Genomic DNA, 16,523 nt, shown 5'->3' on the forward strand with positions numbered 1-16,523 from the left:
GCATGCTGGGATTAAGGGTTCTTAAGTTTTGGAGGATCTCAGGGCAAATCTACTAATGAGGTGTTTCTAGTGTGTTTTTGGAGTTTGAGGAAGACTGTCAAACATCCGCCTTAGTGTGACAGCGGACAGTGATCTGTGAAGGGGGTGAAGTGTTACCGGTCGCTGGCGGCTCGGTGTGCTGCGTCCAGACACAGGGCTCAGAGATCCAGATGTATCCAGATCATCAGCAGATGACCAGGAGGATAAATCCTGCAAAGAGAAAGAGACAGACCTTAAACTGAGATGAAGTTTAGTCCTGCACATTAGGGCTGTGTCATGCTTAATGAAAACTACAAGAACAGAATTAATTCTTGTCTGTCCGTCCGTCCATCTGTCCATCTGTCCGTCCAACCATCCATTCATCCATCCATCCATCCATCCATCCATCCATCCATCCATCCATCCATCCATCCATCCATCCATCCATCCATCCATCCATCCATCCATCCATCTATCTATCTATCTATCTATCTATCTATCTATCTATCTATCTATCTATCTATCTATCTATCTATCTATCGTCTGTCTGTCATCTATTTGTCTGTCTGGCTGTCTGTCTATCTATCATCTGTCTGTCTGTCTGTCTATCTTTCTATCATCTGTCTGTCTGTCTATCTATCTATCATCTGTCTGTCTGTATCTTTCTATCATCTGTCTGTCTTTCTGTCTGTCTGTCTGTCTGTCTGTCTGTCTGTCTGTCTGTCTGTCTGTCTGTCTGTCTATCTATCTATCTATCTATCTATCTATCTATCTATCTATCTATCTATCTATCTGTCTATCTATCATCTGTCTGTCTGTCTGTCCGTCTATCTATCTATCTATCTATCTATCTATCTATCTATCTATCTATCTATCTATCTATCTATCTGTCTGTCTGTCTGTCTGTCTGTCTGTCTGTCTGTCTGTCTGTCTGTCTGTCTGTCTGTCTGTCTGTCTGTCTGTCTATCTATCTATCTATCTGTCTATCTGTCTATCTATCATCTGTCTGTCTGTCTATCTATCTATCTATCTATCTATCTATCTATCTATCTATCTATCTATCTATCTATCTATCTATCTATCTATCTATCTATCTATCTATCTATCTATCATCGTCTGTCTGTCTGTCTATCTATCTATCTGTCTGTCTGTCTGTCTGTCTGTCTGTCTGTCTGTCTGTCTGTCTGTCTGTCTATCTATCTATCTATCTATCTATCTATCTATCTATCTATCTATCATCTATCTGTCTGTCTATCTATCGTCTGTTTGTCTTTCTGTCTGTCTGTCTGTCATCTATTTGTCTGTCTGGCTGTCTGTCTATCTATCATCTGTCTGTCTGTCTATCTTTCTATCATCTGTCTGTCTGTCTGTCTGTCCGTCTATCTATCGTCTGTCTATCTATCTATCTATCTATCTGTCTATCTATCATCTGTCTGTCTGTCTGTCCGTCTATCTATCATCTGTCTGTCCGTCCGTCCGTCCGTCCGTCCGTCCGTCCGTCTATCTATCTATCTATCTATCTATCTATCTATCTATCTATCTATCTATCTATCTATCTATCTATCTATCTATCTATCTATCTATCTATCTATCTATCTGTCTGTCTATCTATCGTCTGTTTGTCTTTCTGTCTGTCTGTCTGTCATCTATTTGTCTGTCTGGCTGTCTGTGTATCTATCATCTGTCTGTCTGTCTATGTCTATCTTTCTATAATCTGTCTGTCTGTCTGTCTGTCTGTCTGGCTTCCGTTGTTTACTGCTGTGTGATTGCGTTGTGTTACGAAGGAAAAACATGTCTAACTGTGTATTCTGTTATTGCCCGTTTCTGTGTTCACGTTATCCGTCCGCCTTTCATATACAGTCTCATTTCTCATTAAAGTTGTTTACGAGGCTTGGACAAGTAAGCAGGTCACGTGACATACATATTGGAACATGTAGGTCTACTCTTATGTTTAGTACATTAGGTTAGGGGCGAGCGCCACCCCTTGTAGTTTTTAGATAGTGTAGGACAGTTAGGACTCGGAGGATTCTTCGTGTGTATTGTTTTGTTTTCATATATTTAGTTAGTTAGATGTTTCTGGCGAGTTAGACATTGTTTGGGTTTTGTAGTGTAATGGAAATTCATTTTTAGATGAACATGTGTAGGGAAAACTTGCTTACTCCTCATCTTTAGATGTGTGAAAAGTCACTTGTGTTCACAGTGTACTTTTGTTTATACAGCCTTACATTCCCGTATGTGACCACCTGGTCCTTATCTTTCCAATTAGGCTTTAAGATGAACATTTGTTAGGGGTAAGGGGCATGGGCTGTGTGATATATGATAGAAAAGACATCCCGGGTAAGACTTTGTTTCTTGACCACCGAGAGCACCTCCTTAAAGGAAATTGCCACTACAATTTGGTGTCAGAATAGTGGGATGTCTTGGAGGGACTTTTCCGGACCCTGCGGACGGTGACTGATCATCCTGGGACTTTGTGTCACAGCCCTGCCCCGCTTGGTTGAGGGTTGAGGGGCCGACCGCCGGGCTCGGAGAAGAACCCCACTGACATCTGGGAAAAAGAACTCAGTGGCATCTGAACTCTCTGGTAAGAAACAAATTCTTTGTTTATTGTTAAAAAAGAAATTTAACAAGTTTTGGGCATTTGATTAGGCAATTTAAAAGGGTTTTTACTGCAATTTGGGTCATCACCATGCTGGCGGGTCTGTCTCTGTGGGATAGCGGCGTGATTAATACAAGTGAGATCTGACATCAGGCGGGGATCGAGACCTTTTTTACAAGTGAGATCTGGCGCCTGACTAAGATCAAGACCTTTTTAATACGTTTGGCTAGCTAACTGCGATTTACTCCCGGGAGGGGGTTGAAATCAGGGGGCTGTGCGATTTACTTCCAAAAAAAAGAGGTTGAAATCCGGGCTGTGCGATTTACTTCCAGAAGGAGGTTGAAATCAGGGGCCAAGCGATTTACTTCTAAAAGGGGGTTGAAATTGGGGGCCACGAAATTAGAGCTGCATAGCTTAACTTTTCGATTTTAGGTGAAAAGTCGAAATCTGTTGGAGACGTCCGACAGATTAATAGGTACCGACAAAGTCCAGGGGAGAGATCATTGCCAGCATGGGGAGGTCCCAAAGTAAGGTGAGAAAATATGATAAACTGGTGTTTTGGAATATGGAAAAAAATTATATGGAAAATTTTTTTTTTTAAAAAGCATGCAAGATATAGGAAAACTAATAAAGTATCACAAGTTTCTGAGGGAAAGGGAATGTTGAGTGTTACTAGGTTAAACAAAATGAAAGAGTTGATTGAGAAGGCAGAAGGAAAAGCAGGTTGTTTTTGTGAAAGGTATGTGTGTGTGTCGTGTGGAGACACTGTTGATTGTTGGCTAAAAAAGGCAGATAAGAGGCAAAGAGGAAAATGCTGCAGAGGCAGCTGGCATGTAGGGAAGAGAATGAAGAAGTGGCATGTAGGGAAAAGAATGAAGGAGATAAAGTGAAGGAAAAAGCAAGTGAAAAATGTGAAAGTGTGAATGAAAGATTAATTAGCATTACTAATCTTTTCTATACATCTGTTTCCATACATGTACCGCCGTACCATCACTATCCCGTGGCTGAGCTGTGAGCCCTGAGAACTGACCCAGACCTTAACTGCTACTATCCCAGAAGACCTCCGACCGCACCAACAAAATTCCCACCTCAAGCAAGTGGAGGACATCTGTTTGAACTGGAGAAATGGACATTTAACGGACATTCTGCTGTGTGCTCAACATGCTGAAGACAAGCTGACAGTGAAGCAAGAGCAAGACAAGAAGAAAGCAGAAAGGGAGCTGTGCATGGCTCTGATACAAGTGGCCAACAAAAGATCCAACCAAGACCTGACAACCAAAGATATCACAAATTCAAAGGCAACAAAGGTGTCAAGGGTGAGAAAGATACCAGAAGATTGAGAAACTGGAATGTGACGGATGGCGATGAAATCTGCAGAGCCTGTGGTGTACATGACGAGAAACTGTACCAAATGTCTGCACTTGCCACAGAGATGGACTTTTGGTCAAGGATTGACCCGAAAGGCGCGAACCAACAACGGAGCTGATGCGCGGAGAGGGAAGAGCAGAACGGAGAGGGTCTGGGCAAGCAGCCAACAGCTTCAGTAAAGGGAAGTGAACATATTTTACTAACAAGTTTAAATGCAGACACATTTTTATACACACATATTCACATACACTGACATACTTTTGGCTCTCTGCAATGAAGAAAAAGCTTGCATTTCCCACTGTAATTTTGATCACAGTAATGTTGATCATTTTTCTAATGAAATGGCAATGTTTTTTTTAATGAAGCATTTTTAATATGCCAAAATACTCTCTGATGATTGAGAATACATTTGTTGAGTTTCTAGCTGATAGCGGAGCTAGTAGATCTTGCATACGACCATGTGACCTACAGTGTGAAATACCTTTGAAAAACAAATTTCACGAGTCTCTGTCTGCATCTGGTCATACAGTGATCGAGTGATTTACAGCTCCGCTGACCTGTGAGACAGAGGGGGGTAAAATTTTCAACCATGCATTTGTTTGTTTGCCAAAATGTCTGATACCACTCATTGGAGGGGATATTTTGTGTAAATTAAACTTAGTTCTAACAGCAGACTTCTCAGGTGTGAGAGTAAAAAAAAAAAAAAAAAGGAGGAATTTTGTTGTTTGCTGGTTGAATCACAGACTCATTGAAAACAATCAATGGGCTGATGTAATCTGCAAATTGGCTAAAGATTGAGTAAAACCTTTTGACATTGATATGTCTCTTGGTGAACTGCATTGCACGTCACATGTCGTAATTTACAGATGAGGAATTTGAGAAAGCTTGGTTTGAGACAAATGTGAATGAAACGTGGATTTTAGAGAAAATGTACGGAAAGGATAGTCTGTGTGCAGTTTCAGTGTCTCTGTCAGAAAAGCAGCTTTCATTCTATCTCATGTCAGCACAGACTGTGCCTCACATATCAGTTTGCAAGGGTAAACATCAGTCTTGGGCTGATTTAGGCCCGTTTGTGAAGCAGTGTTGATTGAAGACGAAGACTGAGAGAGCAGAGAGGGTGGACAGTGAAATTGAAACAGCTGTTTCAAAAACTGCGACTGCTGTGACTGTGTGCGTGAAGAATTGTTGCATGGTTGACTTTAACGCTGCAGACATACACCCAGCTTTAGCAGAAATACAAAGCGAACTGTGGGCTAAAAGCAAATAAGATGCTGGTTTGATTAAAGGTTGTGAGCCAGTTACAATCATTGCAAAATACGATTACAGACCATGCCAACAACAATATCCTTTGAAAAGGGAAGCCATTGAGGGCATTACCCGAGTATTTGAGGGTTTAATGGAACAGGGTGTTATTGTACCATGCAACAATTATGAGGTTCGCACCCCTATTCTTCCTGTTAAAAAGATAAGGGATAATGGGATGCCTACAGAATGGCATTTTGTACAGGATTTACAAGCAGTAAATGCAGCTGTCAAACAAAGGGCTCCATTAGTTCCAAATCTGTACACAATTTTGTTACAAATTCCTGAAAAATCACAATTTTATTCAGTGGTTGATTTGGCAAATGCATTTTTCAGTGGACAAAGACAGCCAGTTTTGGTTTGCATTTAATTTTAATGGTAAAGGCTACACCTTTACACGTCTGTGTCAGGGTTTTACAGCATCTCCAACTTTGTACAATGAAGCGTTGTTAAGAAGTTTGGAACCTTTGACCCTGACAGCTGGAACTGCTTTGTTACAGTATGTTGATGACCTGTTAATATGTGCCGAGAATGAAGAGATGTGTGTGAAAGACACTGTGACTCTCCTTAAGCATTTGGCTAAGGAGGGCCACAAAGTCAGTTTGACAAAATTGCAGTTTGTTAAACAAAAGGTAACATTTTTAGGGCACGTCATTACACCACACAGCAAATCTCTGTCTGAAAAAAGGGTGAGTGGTATAAAAAATGTACCAAAACCTCTAACGAAAAAACAAATGTTGTCTTTTTTGGGTATGTGTTCATATTGTCGCACATTTATTCCAAATTATGCAATTTTGGAACAACCCCTGAGAGCCCTAACATTAGGGAAGGGGATGAAATCCACTGACAAACTAGAGTGGACAACAGAGGCACAGCAGGCATTTGTAAACATGAAATTACAAATGGCTGAGGCCCCTGCATTGGGTTTGCCTGTACCAACAAAACCATTTGTTCAGATGGTAGATGAAAGAGGTGGGTTCATGACGTCATTACTCCTACAGGATCATGGAGGTAGACTGCGACCTGTGGCCTATTTTTCGAGCAAACTTGACCCCGTAGCAGCAGGCCTGCCACGTTGCTTAAGAGCAGTGGCGGCTGCAGAAAAAAGCTGTTATGGCTTCAAGAGATTTTGTTGGGTATTCTGATTTGATACTGATGGTGCCACATTCTGTGTCCATGATTCTCCAAGAACAAAAAACATCACATCTGTCAACACCCCCTGGCTGAGATATCACACTATCTTGTTAGATATGCCAAATGTGACTGTTAAACGATGTACTGGTTTGAATGCGGCTACTCTTCTTCCTACTGAGGAAGATGGGGAAGAGCATCATTGTTGTTTAACAGCACTTGAACAGGTGTGTACACCACGACCTGACCTCTCTGACGAACCACTTGAAAATTGTAACAATGTCCTCTTTGTGGATGGTTCAGCGTTTAAAGATCCACAAACAGGCCAGAATAAAGTTGGTTACGCTGTAACAACTGAATTTGATTTGGTGACCTCTGGGAAATTGCCAGGGCACTATTCTGCACAGGCCGCAGAGCTCGTGGCGTTGACAGAAGCATGTAAATTAATGGCAGAAAAAGAGGCTACAATTTACACTGACTCAAGGTATACATTTGGGGTAGCTCTTGATTTTGGGGCTCTGTGGAAACACAGAAAATTTCTTAAGTCTGATGGTCGACCAATAGTCAATGCTCTTTTAGTGGCAGCGCTTCTGGATGCGATTTTTACTAACTGACAAACTGGCCATTTGTAAATGCGCAGCGCACACTAACAATAAAGATTCTGTTTCTGCAGGTAACTCCAGAGCAGATGGAGCAGCAAAAGTCGCGGCATCACGAGACAAGGATTACTGCGAATGTTCTTTGCTATCTGCTGATGATAACAATGACGTGTGTTCTTCTTTGCAGGACATGCAGACCTTCGCGACGGGGCTGGAGAAAAAAAAAAAAAACAAGTGGAGACAGTCTGGCTGTGTGATGAAAGATAATGTGTGGATGTGTGCTGAGGGCAAGGCGTGTTTACCAAAACATTTTTTCCAACATTATGCGAAATTACTTCACGGTAAAGATCATGCGTCAAAAACAGCAATGGTTGCGCAAATGAATGAACTGTGGTTCACAAAGGGGTTCACTACATTTGCGGACAATTTCTGTAGACGATGTGTAATTTGCAACACACATAATGTGGCCAGAGCGATAGAAGTCCCACAATCATCTCATCCACCTCCAACAGGGCCATTTGAATATTTGATGATGGATTTCATTGAATTGTCCCCATGTAATGGGAAACGGTACTGTTTGGTGATGGTTGACATGTGGTCAAAATGGGTTGAAGTTTTTCCAACCTCAAAACAAGATTCGGCTGCGGTAGCAAAAGCGTTACAGACGGAAATTGTACCGCGATGGGGAATACCACGAAAAATAAGTTCAGATAATGGTACTCATTTTGTTAATGAAGCAATCAAACAAGTGGGCCAATACTTGGAAATTGATTTGAGAACACATTGCAGTTACCATCCAGCTTCAGGAGGAGCTGTTGAAAGAGAAAAAGGTACACTGAAGAACAAATTGGCAAAATGTTTTGAAGACACATGGGTTCAAGCTTTACCCATTGTCCTGAAGTACATGAGAATGAGAAAAAGATCAAAAATGAATTTGAGCCCGTTTGAAATTCTCTTTGGTAAACCACCGCGTGCAGGTGTGAATGGGGGAAAACAGCAGCTGCCCTCAACAGATGTGTGTGAGAATGACATGTTGAATTACTGTAAGATATGTCTCATGTGTTGTCCGATGTTTGTGTGCAGGTAAAGGCCGCACAGGGGAAGGCTGCTGAGAGACCACTGCACAGTCTGAGGCCTGGCGACTTCGTGGTGATTAGGGACCTGAGGAGAAAGAGCTTGAGAGCAAAGCGCTGGCTGGGTTCATTTCAAGTGCTACTGACCACGGAGACGGCGGTGAAGGTCGCAGAGCGGGCGACGTGGGTGCATGATGGGCACTGCAGGAAAATTCCATCTCCTGAGGAGGATTCCATGAGGGAGTAGGAGAGAAAGAGGGGCTCTGAAATAATCTGAAGGAAAACAGCAGGCTGTTATCTGAGGGAAGCAAGGTCACAGCTGGGGAGAAACAACAACAACCCAAGAGGTGTGTGTGAAACAGTAACTTCTGAATACAACACCAAGCAGCACGCAGACGGAGGATAAAGCGACCAAAAAGAGAGGTGAATAAGCTGTGCTTGACCATCGCATTAAAGATCTGAAGATGGAAGAAAAGATTAGCTGCCATCCATTCCGTGTGCAAGGAATGTGTGGTCTGAGGAGAACAACACTGGCATTGCAGCTAGTGTCACCTTAATTAACCTGATTACAGCAAAACATTACTGACATTGTGACCCACATGAGAATGACAGTAAAAGAACCTTAGAAAGTTAGCAGCCCATAGCTAGATTGGCTGTCATTTAAGTGGGGAAACTGGATCTACTGGGCCTTTACTGTGGTGTTACCTGTATTGGGAGTGGGTGTAGTGATATTATGTTGTCTTCCATGTATATTCAGATTTGTATTATGGTCAGTGGGCAGACTGATTACAACTAAAACATCCCATCAGATGATAAGAGTGGCCGTGAATGAAGAGGGTATGAATATTGACATGGGTGAAGATTTTGATTATGACTTTGATGATAGCAGCAGCTACATAGTAATGGATAAGGAAAAACTGTAAACAACTGAGAACAAAATTTTAGGTGACGGCTGTTACTTAATTGGGAAAATATTAACGAACCAGATTTTTTGAAATTTAAGATAACTATCTGCTTGCTTATATATGTTCTGTAACAAATCTCAAAAGAGTGATCATTTACATGAAAATTGAGAGAAGGGTGTAAATGTGATATATGTTTAAGAGTACAGAAACAACGTGTTCCTATGTTCATGAGTGTTATTGATGAATTGCTGTAGAGTGTTAATAATTTTTAACTGATTGAAGAAATGTTTCTAGAATTTTGTTGTGTGAACAAATCAATAATGTGAAAAAAACAGGCAATTTCTGGGATTTGAACCTCTTTGGGGTGACTGAGGGTCCGATTTCGATCGGGAGCGCAATAACAGTGATTATTCGTTTAGCCCGGCTCCCAAGGAAGAGGGATGTTTTGAAAGATAAATCTTAATGGGGAAACTATTAAGAAGAGTGTTTAAACATCTCTAGTGTATTTGATGTGTGCAGAAACCTGTTAAATGATTTTTGTAATCAGTGTGATTTTGTATTCAATTGAAAAATGAATTTAATAGTGAGTTATCAATGAATGATAAAAAGAGAGGAATTGTAATGGAAATTCATTTTTAGATGAACATGTGTAGGGAAAACTTGCTTACTCCTCATCTTTAGATGTGTGAAAAGTCACTTGTGTTCACAGTGTACTTTTGTTTATACAGCCTTACATTCCCGTATGTGACCACCTGGTCCTTATCTTTCCAATTAGGCTTTAAGATGAACATTTGTTAGGGGTAAGGGGCATGGGCTGTGTGATATATGACAGGGAAGCAGCAGGATGGTTTTCACACCTGTCGTGGTATGTGTGGTTTGGGTTGAACTGGAGTTGACCTCGTAAGCAGCACAACCCAGATAAAAGGATGAGCACACTTTGCTTCATTGTCTCACTCTGCAGAAACTGTTGTTGCTGTATGACTGTGACCTTCTTTGCAAAGAATAAAAGCTTTGAAAAGACATCCCGGGTAAGACTTTGTTTCTTGACCACCGAGAGCACCTCCTTAAAGGAAATTGCCACTACAGTAGCTTTCTTTTCTGTAGCGCAGCCCACGTCCCTTCTGCCAGCTCTCTTGTTTTCCCATCTTTATGTTAGTCCAAATTTATTTATATAGTATAAATAGTATATATTTGCTTAGCTTCTTTTTCTTTATTTTTGATTAATTCATTGTCTAGTTCACCTTGGGATTTGTAAATAAAAGTCACATTTTTATACATCTGCTTTGGTTGTCTTTTTCACTTCACTCATTTCACTATATATAATTATACCCATATATATATATATATATATATATATATATATATATATATATATATATATATATATATATATATATATATATATATAATTATATACCCATATATATATATATATATATATATATATATATATATATATATATATATATATATATATATATATATATATATATATAATTATATATAGGGGTGTCTGTCAAAATTAGTGGTTAACGAACGTGACAGTTTTTTATTTTTTATTTTCTGTTTTGGCCGAAATGTGTTTAGGGACGGCGTGTGCATAGAGGCGACCTAGGTGGCCACCTTGGGCAGCAGAATAGTGAGTGAACCCCCCGGTCTTCACTTTTATCTGCTACACCCACCCTCTCCCTCACGGTCCTTTTATCAGCAAAACGGTCACTTTCTTTTTCACTTTCATGTTGAGGGCGGCGTGATTGCCCTTTGCCTTGAGTGCCATTCTGCTATCCTGCGTTTCCTCCAGAGTTTCATGGAATTTCGGGTGCTTCATTTTTAATCTTAAGACTTTAACTGCAGTTCAGTAGTTCACTCTTATTCAGCATGTTTTCATTCAGGATGTTTTAATGGAATTTGATATCGCATGGCGAACGGAAAGAAAAACCTTCGTTGCGTTTCGGGACTCGCATGATCCTTTAAGGTAATCAAAAATCGTTGCTTACATGGTCGACTCTTAATCAGTATTATCTTAATCATAAAAGCAGAGTATTGGTGTCCATGTAAATGTACTGTAGTGAAAGTGGCAGATTAAGTCGCAAGCTGTCAAAGACAACCACAGCCCTATTCTCTGCCTTTAAGCTACTTTCATGAGCCCTGCTTCACGTTGCTGTGTCAGAATTCTTGCTTGTAAATAACAGCCATACTTTAGAATGCTTAGTTTAAGCAAATTTCATAAATGCAATTGTGCGTGTTGACAATTCAGAAGGGATCCCTCGTTCACTGTGTCCGCTGTACTTGGCATTTAAATGCCTGTTTTTATTTCTGTAATAAATACGGCATTTCGTGATTAATTATGTTTAATTACAAAAAAAGTATGATTAATTATGTAAATTTTTTTATAATTTGACAGCCCTAATATATATATATATATATATATATATATATATATATATATATATATATATATATATATATTATTAATTCCCTATTCCCATTCCCTAGACTAACATCAGGGGTTTGTAAAAATTAGTAGGATTTGTGTTATAGTGTTTTCAATGAGTGACCTGCTGACTGCTGCTGATGTCCAGTGTTTTCTGCAGTTCTCGGATGTCTCTGGTCACCCCCTTCAGCAACAGTTTGAGTCTGTTCCCGATCACATGCACCTTCTCTTTGGCTTCCAGACAGTCGCTGCCCTCAGAGTGAACCAGCAGCTGAAGGGACATGTCCTGCAGAGACGCCACCTTCACCTGCGTATCCAGCAGCTCCCGTCGGATTTGCTGAGGAACAATTAGCGTTAGAGCGAAACAAACCATGCAAGGTGTAACCCAAATGCTGTAAAATAGAAAAAGTAAAGCAAGATTTACCACTTACCAGCAGTGTTTTGTGATGCTCCTGTAGGGTGTCGCTGTCCTGAGTGTGGTCAATCGGGACGATCTCGTTTCTCCTGCGATCGATGTTCTCCAGCCACAGAAGCAGACCGTGACTCATCTCATGGAAATCCTGAAGATTAGGACAAACATTCGACGCTTTTATGAATTTAGCACCCAAACAATTACTTCCTGCATTATATTCGAGAGATGTGGTGAAAATCCATTCTTAGATTTTCTAAATGGATTAATCTTCTCTTTTGAATAAATTCTGAGCTTAGTTTTTAACAGCAAATAGCGCTCTTGGCTAGCTTTTGACAACAGATAGTGCTCTAGGCTAGCTTTTAACAGCAGACGGCACTCTAGGCTAGTTTGTAGCAGCAGAATGACGCACTAGGCTAGTTTGTAACAGCAGAATTGCATTCTATGGTAGTTTTTAACAGCAGATGGTGCTCTAGGCTAGATTTTGACAACAGATAGTGCTCTAGGCTAGTTTTTACAGCAGACAGCACTATAGGCTAGTTTTTGACAACAGATAGTGCTCTAGGCTAGTTTTTAACAGCAAAATGGCACTCTAGGCTAGTTTTTAACATCAGACAGCACTCTAGGCTAGATTTTGACAACAGATAGTGCTCTGGGCTAGATTTTGACAACAGATATTTCTCTAGGCTAGTTTTTAACATCAGACAGCACTCTAGGCTAGATTTTGACAACAGATAGTGCTCTGGGCTAGATTTTGACAACAGATATTGCTCTAGGCTAGTTTTTAACAGCAGACAGCACTCTAGGCTAGATTTTGACAACAGATAGTGTTCTAGGCTAGTTTTTAACAGCAAAATGGCACTCTAGGCTAGATTTTGACAACAGATAGTGCTCTAGGCTAGTTTTTTAACAGCAGACAGCACTCTAGGCTAGATTTTGACAACAGATAGTGCTCTAGGCTAGTTTTTAACAGCAAAATGGAACTCTAGGCTAGTTTTCGACAACAGATGGTGCTCTAGGCTAGTTTTTAACAGCAGACAGCCATCTAAGCTAGTTTTTAACAGCAAAATGGAACTCTAGGCTAGTTTTTGACAACAGATGGTGCTCTAGGCTAGTTTTTAACAGCAGACAGCCATCTAAGCTAGTTTTTAACAGCAAACGGCGCTCAAGGCTAGTATTATAGCAGCAGAAGGTGCTCTAACAAGGTATTAACGACAGATTGGCGCTCTAGGCTAGTTTTTAACAGCATACAACGCTCTAGGCAAATTTTTTATCAGCAGATTGCGCTTTAGGCTAATTTATAACAGCAGGATAGTGCGCTAAGCTAGTTTTTAGCTGCAGATTGCACTCTAGGCTACTTATAAACAGCAGACGGTGCTCCAAGGTAGTCTAGGCTAGTTTTAAACAGCTGTATGCCACTCTTGGATTGTTTTTAATGACAGACGGTGCTCTGAGCTAGGTTTCAACTGCAGACGGCGCTCTAAGCTAGGTTTTAACTGCAGGATGCCACTCTTGAACTGTTGTAATGGCAGACGGCGCTCTGAGCTAGCTTTTAACAGCAGACGGCGCTCTAGGCTAGGTTTTAACTGCAGTATGGTGCTCTTTAAATGTTTTTTCGTGGCAGACGGCGCTCTGAGCTAGGTTTTAACAGCAGACAGTGCTCTAGGGTAGTTATTATCAGCAGACTGCGATCTAGGCTAATTTTTAACAGCAAGATGGCATTCTTAGTTTGTTTTTAATGGCAGACAGTGCTCTTAGCTAGTTTTTAACAGCAGAAGGGGCTCTAGGCTAGTTTTTAATAGCAGATGGCGTTCTAAGCTAGTTTTTAAAAGCAGGATGGAGTTTTTAATCGCACACCTCTATAAAAGCTTCAGCATGGGCTGTTGTGTAGGTGTTTCTTGCCTGGCACTGCATGAGTGCATGCTGGAGCGCAGTCCTCCACTCGTCCAGAGAGCTGCTGAGTTTCTCCCAGCGGTTGTTCATCTCCTTCAGCCGCCTCTGCAGTTCTCGAGCCTCCTCGCTGTCTGACTGCACAAACTCAGCACTGCAGAGGTTTATGGACAGAACGATGGCCTTACGCTTATCCAGAGCTTTCTGCAGCTCCTGCGTCAAGCCAAAGACAACAGAGAGGAGGGTCAATTGGCGCGTTGGTAATGTATTTTGTTTAAATTTCTATACTGCTTAAATTTATCACTGTTAGCAGATGCGTTTATCTAAAAGCACTTACAAAAGCACTTCAAATCACTAGAGAGCAGCTATATATTAATGCCTAGTCTAAGTTATAGATGCCAATTCTATAGTTTATTCATTTATTTTCCTTCGGCTTAGTCCCTTTAATTATCAGGGGTCGACACAGAGGAATGAACCGCTAATTTAACCAGTATATGTTTTATGCAGCGGATGCCCTTCTAGCCGCAACCCAGCACTGGAAAAAGGTTAATTTAGTTATTTTTATTATTAATATTACTATTATTAGATCCTTGTAATAAAGTTTTTATAAGAAAGTGTCTGGTGCATATAGACCCTACTGAAAAATCCAGCTTAAACCAGCCTAGGCTGGTTGGCTGGTTTTAGCTGGTCAACCAGGCTGGTTTTAGAGGGGTTTTGGCCATTTCCAGGCTGGTTTCCAGCCATTTCCAGCCTGGTCTTAGCTGGTCAGGCTGGGAGATGACCAGCTAAAACCAGCTTGACCAGCCTAGCCAAGCTGGGTGTCCAGCCAAAACCAGCTATATCCAGCTTAAACCAGGCTGGTCAAGCTGGCTTTAGCTGGATTTAGCAGGTCATTTCCCAGCCTGACCAGTTAAGACCAGGCTGGAAATAGTTGGAAAGCAGCCTGGAAATGGCCAAAACCCCTCTAAAACCAGGCTGGTCAACCGGCTAAAACCAGCCAACCAGCCTAGGCTGGTTTAAGCTGGATTTTTCAGCATATGGAGAGAAGAGAGAGTGTTTCCTACAGCTGGTCTGTCCAGCCTCCACACCTGTGTGAAGCTCACTTTCACAATTTGCTCAATGTTTTCATAGAAACAGCCATTGTTGATCCAGTTTGCAAGTTTTAAATGCCAATGTCTTCTAAATAGAAATTGTTGTCTTTGTTTTAGTGCACACTAGCTATTGGCTCATTTCCACTGAGTGGTACGGTTTTAGTTAGAGTACAATACGGTAAGCATTTATTTCCATTTTCACAGAAGTATCAAAATACCAAACTGTAATCATTCAACTGTTGCATCTAAACACAAGGAAAGCATGCACTGCTTCCCTTTCTCTGTTTTCATACATTTACGACTTGTCTACATTTGAAGGAAGAAAATTGAGCATGCAAAGACATAATACGTTATGTCAACAGCCTATGCGGCTCTGGTATACACCATGCCTACCAACAGGGTTCTCACTCTAAACCAAATGTCAAATTCCCTGACTTTTCCCAAATTTTCCCTGACTAAAAAGCTGAATTTCCATTGCCAATAATGAGCACAGAGCAGGCAAAAAGATTTGTAATTAATGATTAAATAATGTTTTGTTTACATAAATCTGTATGGACAATAAAGACATATAAGACAATAAGCATGTAACTAAATACGTGACCAAAATATCAAAACTTAACAGTAATTGGCAAATTCACTATATTTTTAATTCTTTCATGTCACCAAATATAGCCTAAAAAGATGAATAAATATGCAATTAAATATAGATAAATTGAAAGTAAAATTTTAAATGACAAAATTATCCGATATTTTATGACTTGGACAAAATAGAAATAAAATTCCTTGACTTTCAATGTCTGCAATAGACCTTTTAAAACGCCACGATATTCCAGAAATTTCATGACTCGTTGGACCGCTGTACCATATAGTAAAGGGTAACCCATAATGAATCATGCTGTATTGTACTAAACCATGCAGCTCAGTCTAAACAATGTGTTAAAGCTTCAGTGAAGTGCTTTGAAATCTGCATTTTTTATTCGATGTTTGACAAAATCTCAACTGAAACATGATGACAGGTCGGGAAAGAGTAGATCTTCCCCTTTTTAAAAACAGCCAATAGCATTTCATGATCAAATAAAAAGAAAATGAGAGAGATCTTGAGGGGGCGGGGCATGTCAGATACTAGAGAGCATTTGATTGGCCAGAAGATTTGATGAGGTGACATGAAAACAATTGTTGATCCATTTAGATTAAACTGACAAACTGCGAGTTTTGGATGTTTATATCTTCTAAATGTGAATTTTGTCACTGTTTTGGAGCACACTAACTTAAAGATTTCCTTAAAACCAACATCTAAACAAAAAACATTTCATGGGACCCCAAAATGTTTAAGTTTGATTTCAGTGGGACTTTAAAATTAATGCCACAGTAGTGTCAGACCTTGAGCTTCTTGATGCGCAGCTCGATGGTCTGTATATCTGTGCCGAGGTCCAGTCCCCGCTCCTGCTGCAGCTCTTCTTCTGTCTGGTCCAGCCAGCTGCAGATGCTGCTCAGGTCGGAGTTGAACTGCTGCCACTGCTGCATGTTCTGCTTCATGCGCATCTCTTTACTGAGAGCCTGAGCCTGCAGAAGCTCCCAGCGCTCGATCACTCCTGCACAACACACATGACAACAATCTGAGGCCTGCATGACTGTCTGACTTACACTTCAAGTTAGAATTTTTATTGATATTTCCAATTTTATATTTCCACACATCCAATCTGA

At 40.6% G+C, this 16,523-nt stretch overlaps 1 protein-coding gene and 1 long non-coding RNA gene across 9 annotated transcripts in view; one reads left to right on the forward strand and one right to left on the reverse strand.

The window, feature by feature from the left end:
* The window catches only part of syne1b (spectrin repeat containing, nuclear envelope 1b), a 367,683-nt gene that overhangs the window by 12,183 nt on the left and 338,977 nt on the right, over positions 1-16,523 (reverse strand). For all 8 annotated transcript variants that reach the window (XM_087289683.1, XM_087289682.1, XM_087289680.1 and 5 more), the window contains 5 exons: positions 16,200-16,411; positions 13,741-13,941; positions 11,861-11,989; positions 11,554-11,766; positions 157-249 (listed from right to left, as the gene is read on the reverse strand). In XM_087289683.1, coding sequence (XP_087145809.1) covers positions 157-249; positions 11,554-11,766; positions 11,861-11,989; positions 13,741-13,941; positions 16,200-16,411 — 848 coding nt within the window. The remainder of the gene's footprint in view (positions 1-156; positions 250-11,553; positions 11,767-11,860; positions 11,990-13,740; positions 13,942-16,199; positions 16,412-16,523) is intronic.
* LOC147839912 (uncharacterized) lies at positions 2,417-10,017 on the forward strand. The gene is made up of 2 exons (XR_015512992.1): positions 2,417-2,602; positions 8,101-10,017. It is a non-coding gene; the product is annotated as an uncharacterized LOC147839912 (long non-coding RNA).

The sequence above is a fragment of the Danio rerio genome, chromosome 17 (genome assembly GCF_052040795.2).
Source record: "Danio rerio strain M-AB ecotype USA chromosome 17, GRCz13ab, whole genome shotgun sequence".
Classification (NCBI taxonomy): Eukaryota; Metazoa; Chordata; class Actinopteri; order Cypriniformes; family Danionidae; genus Danio; species Danio rerio.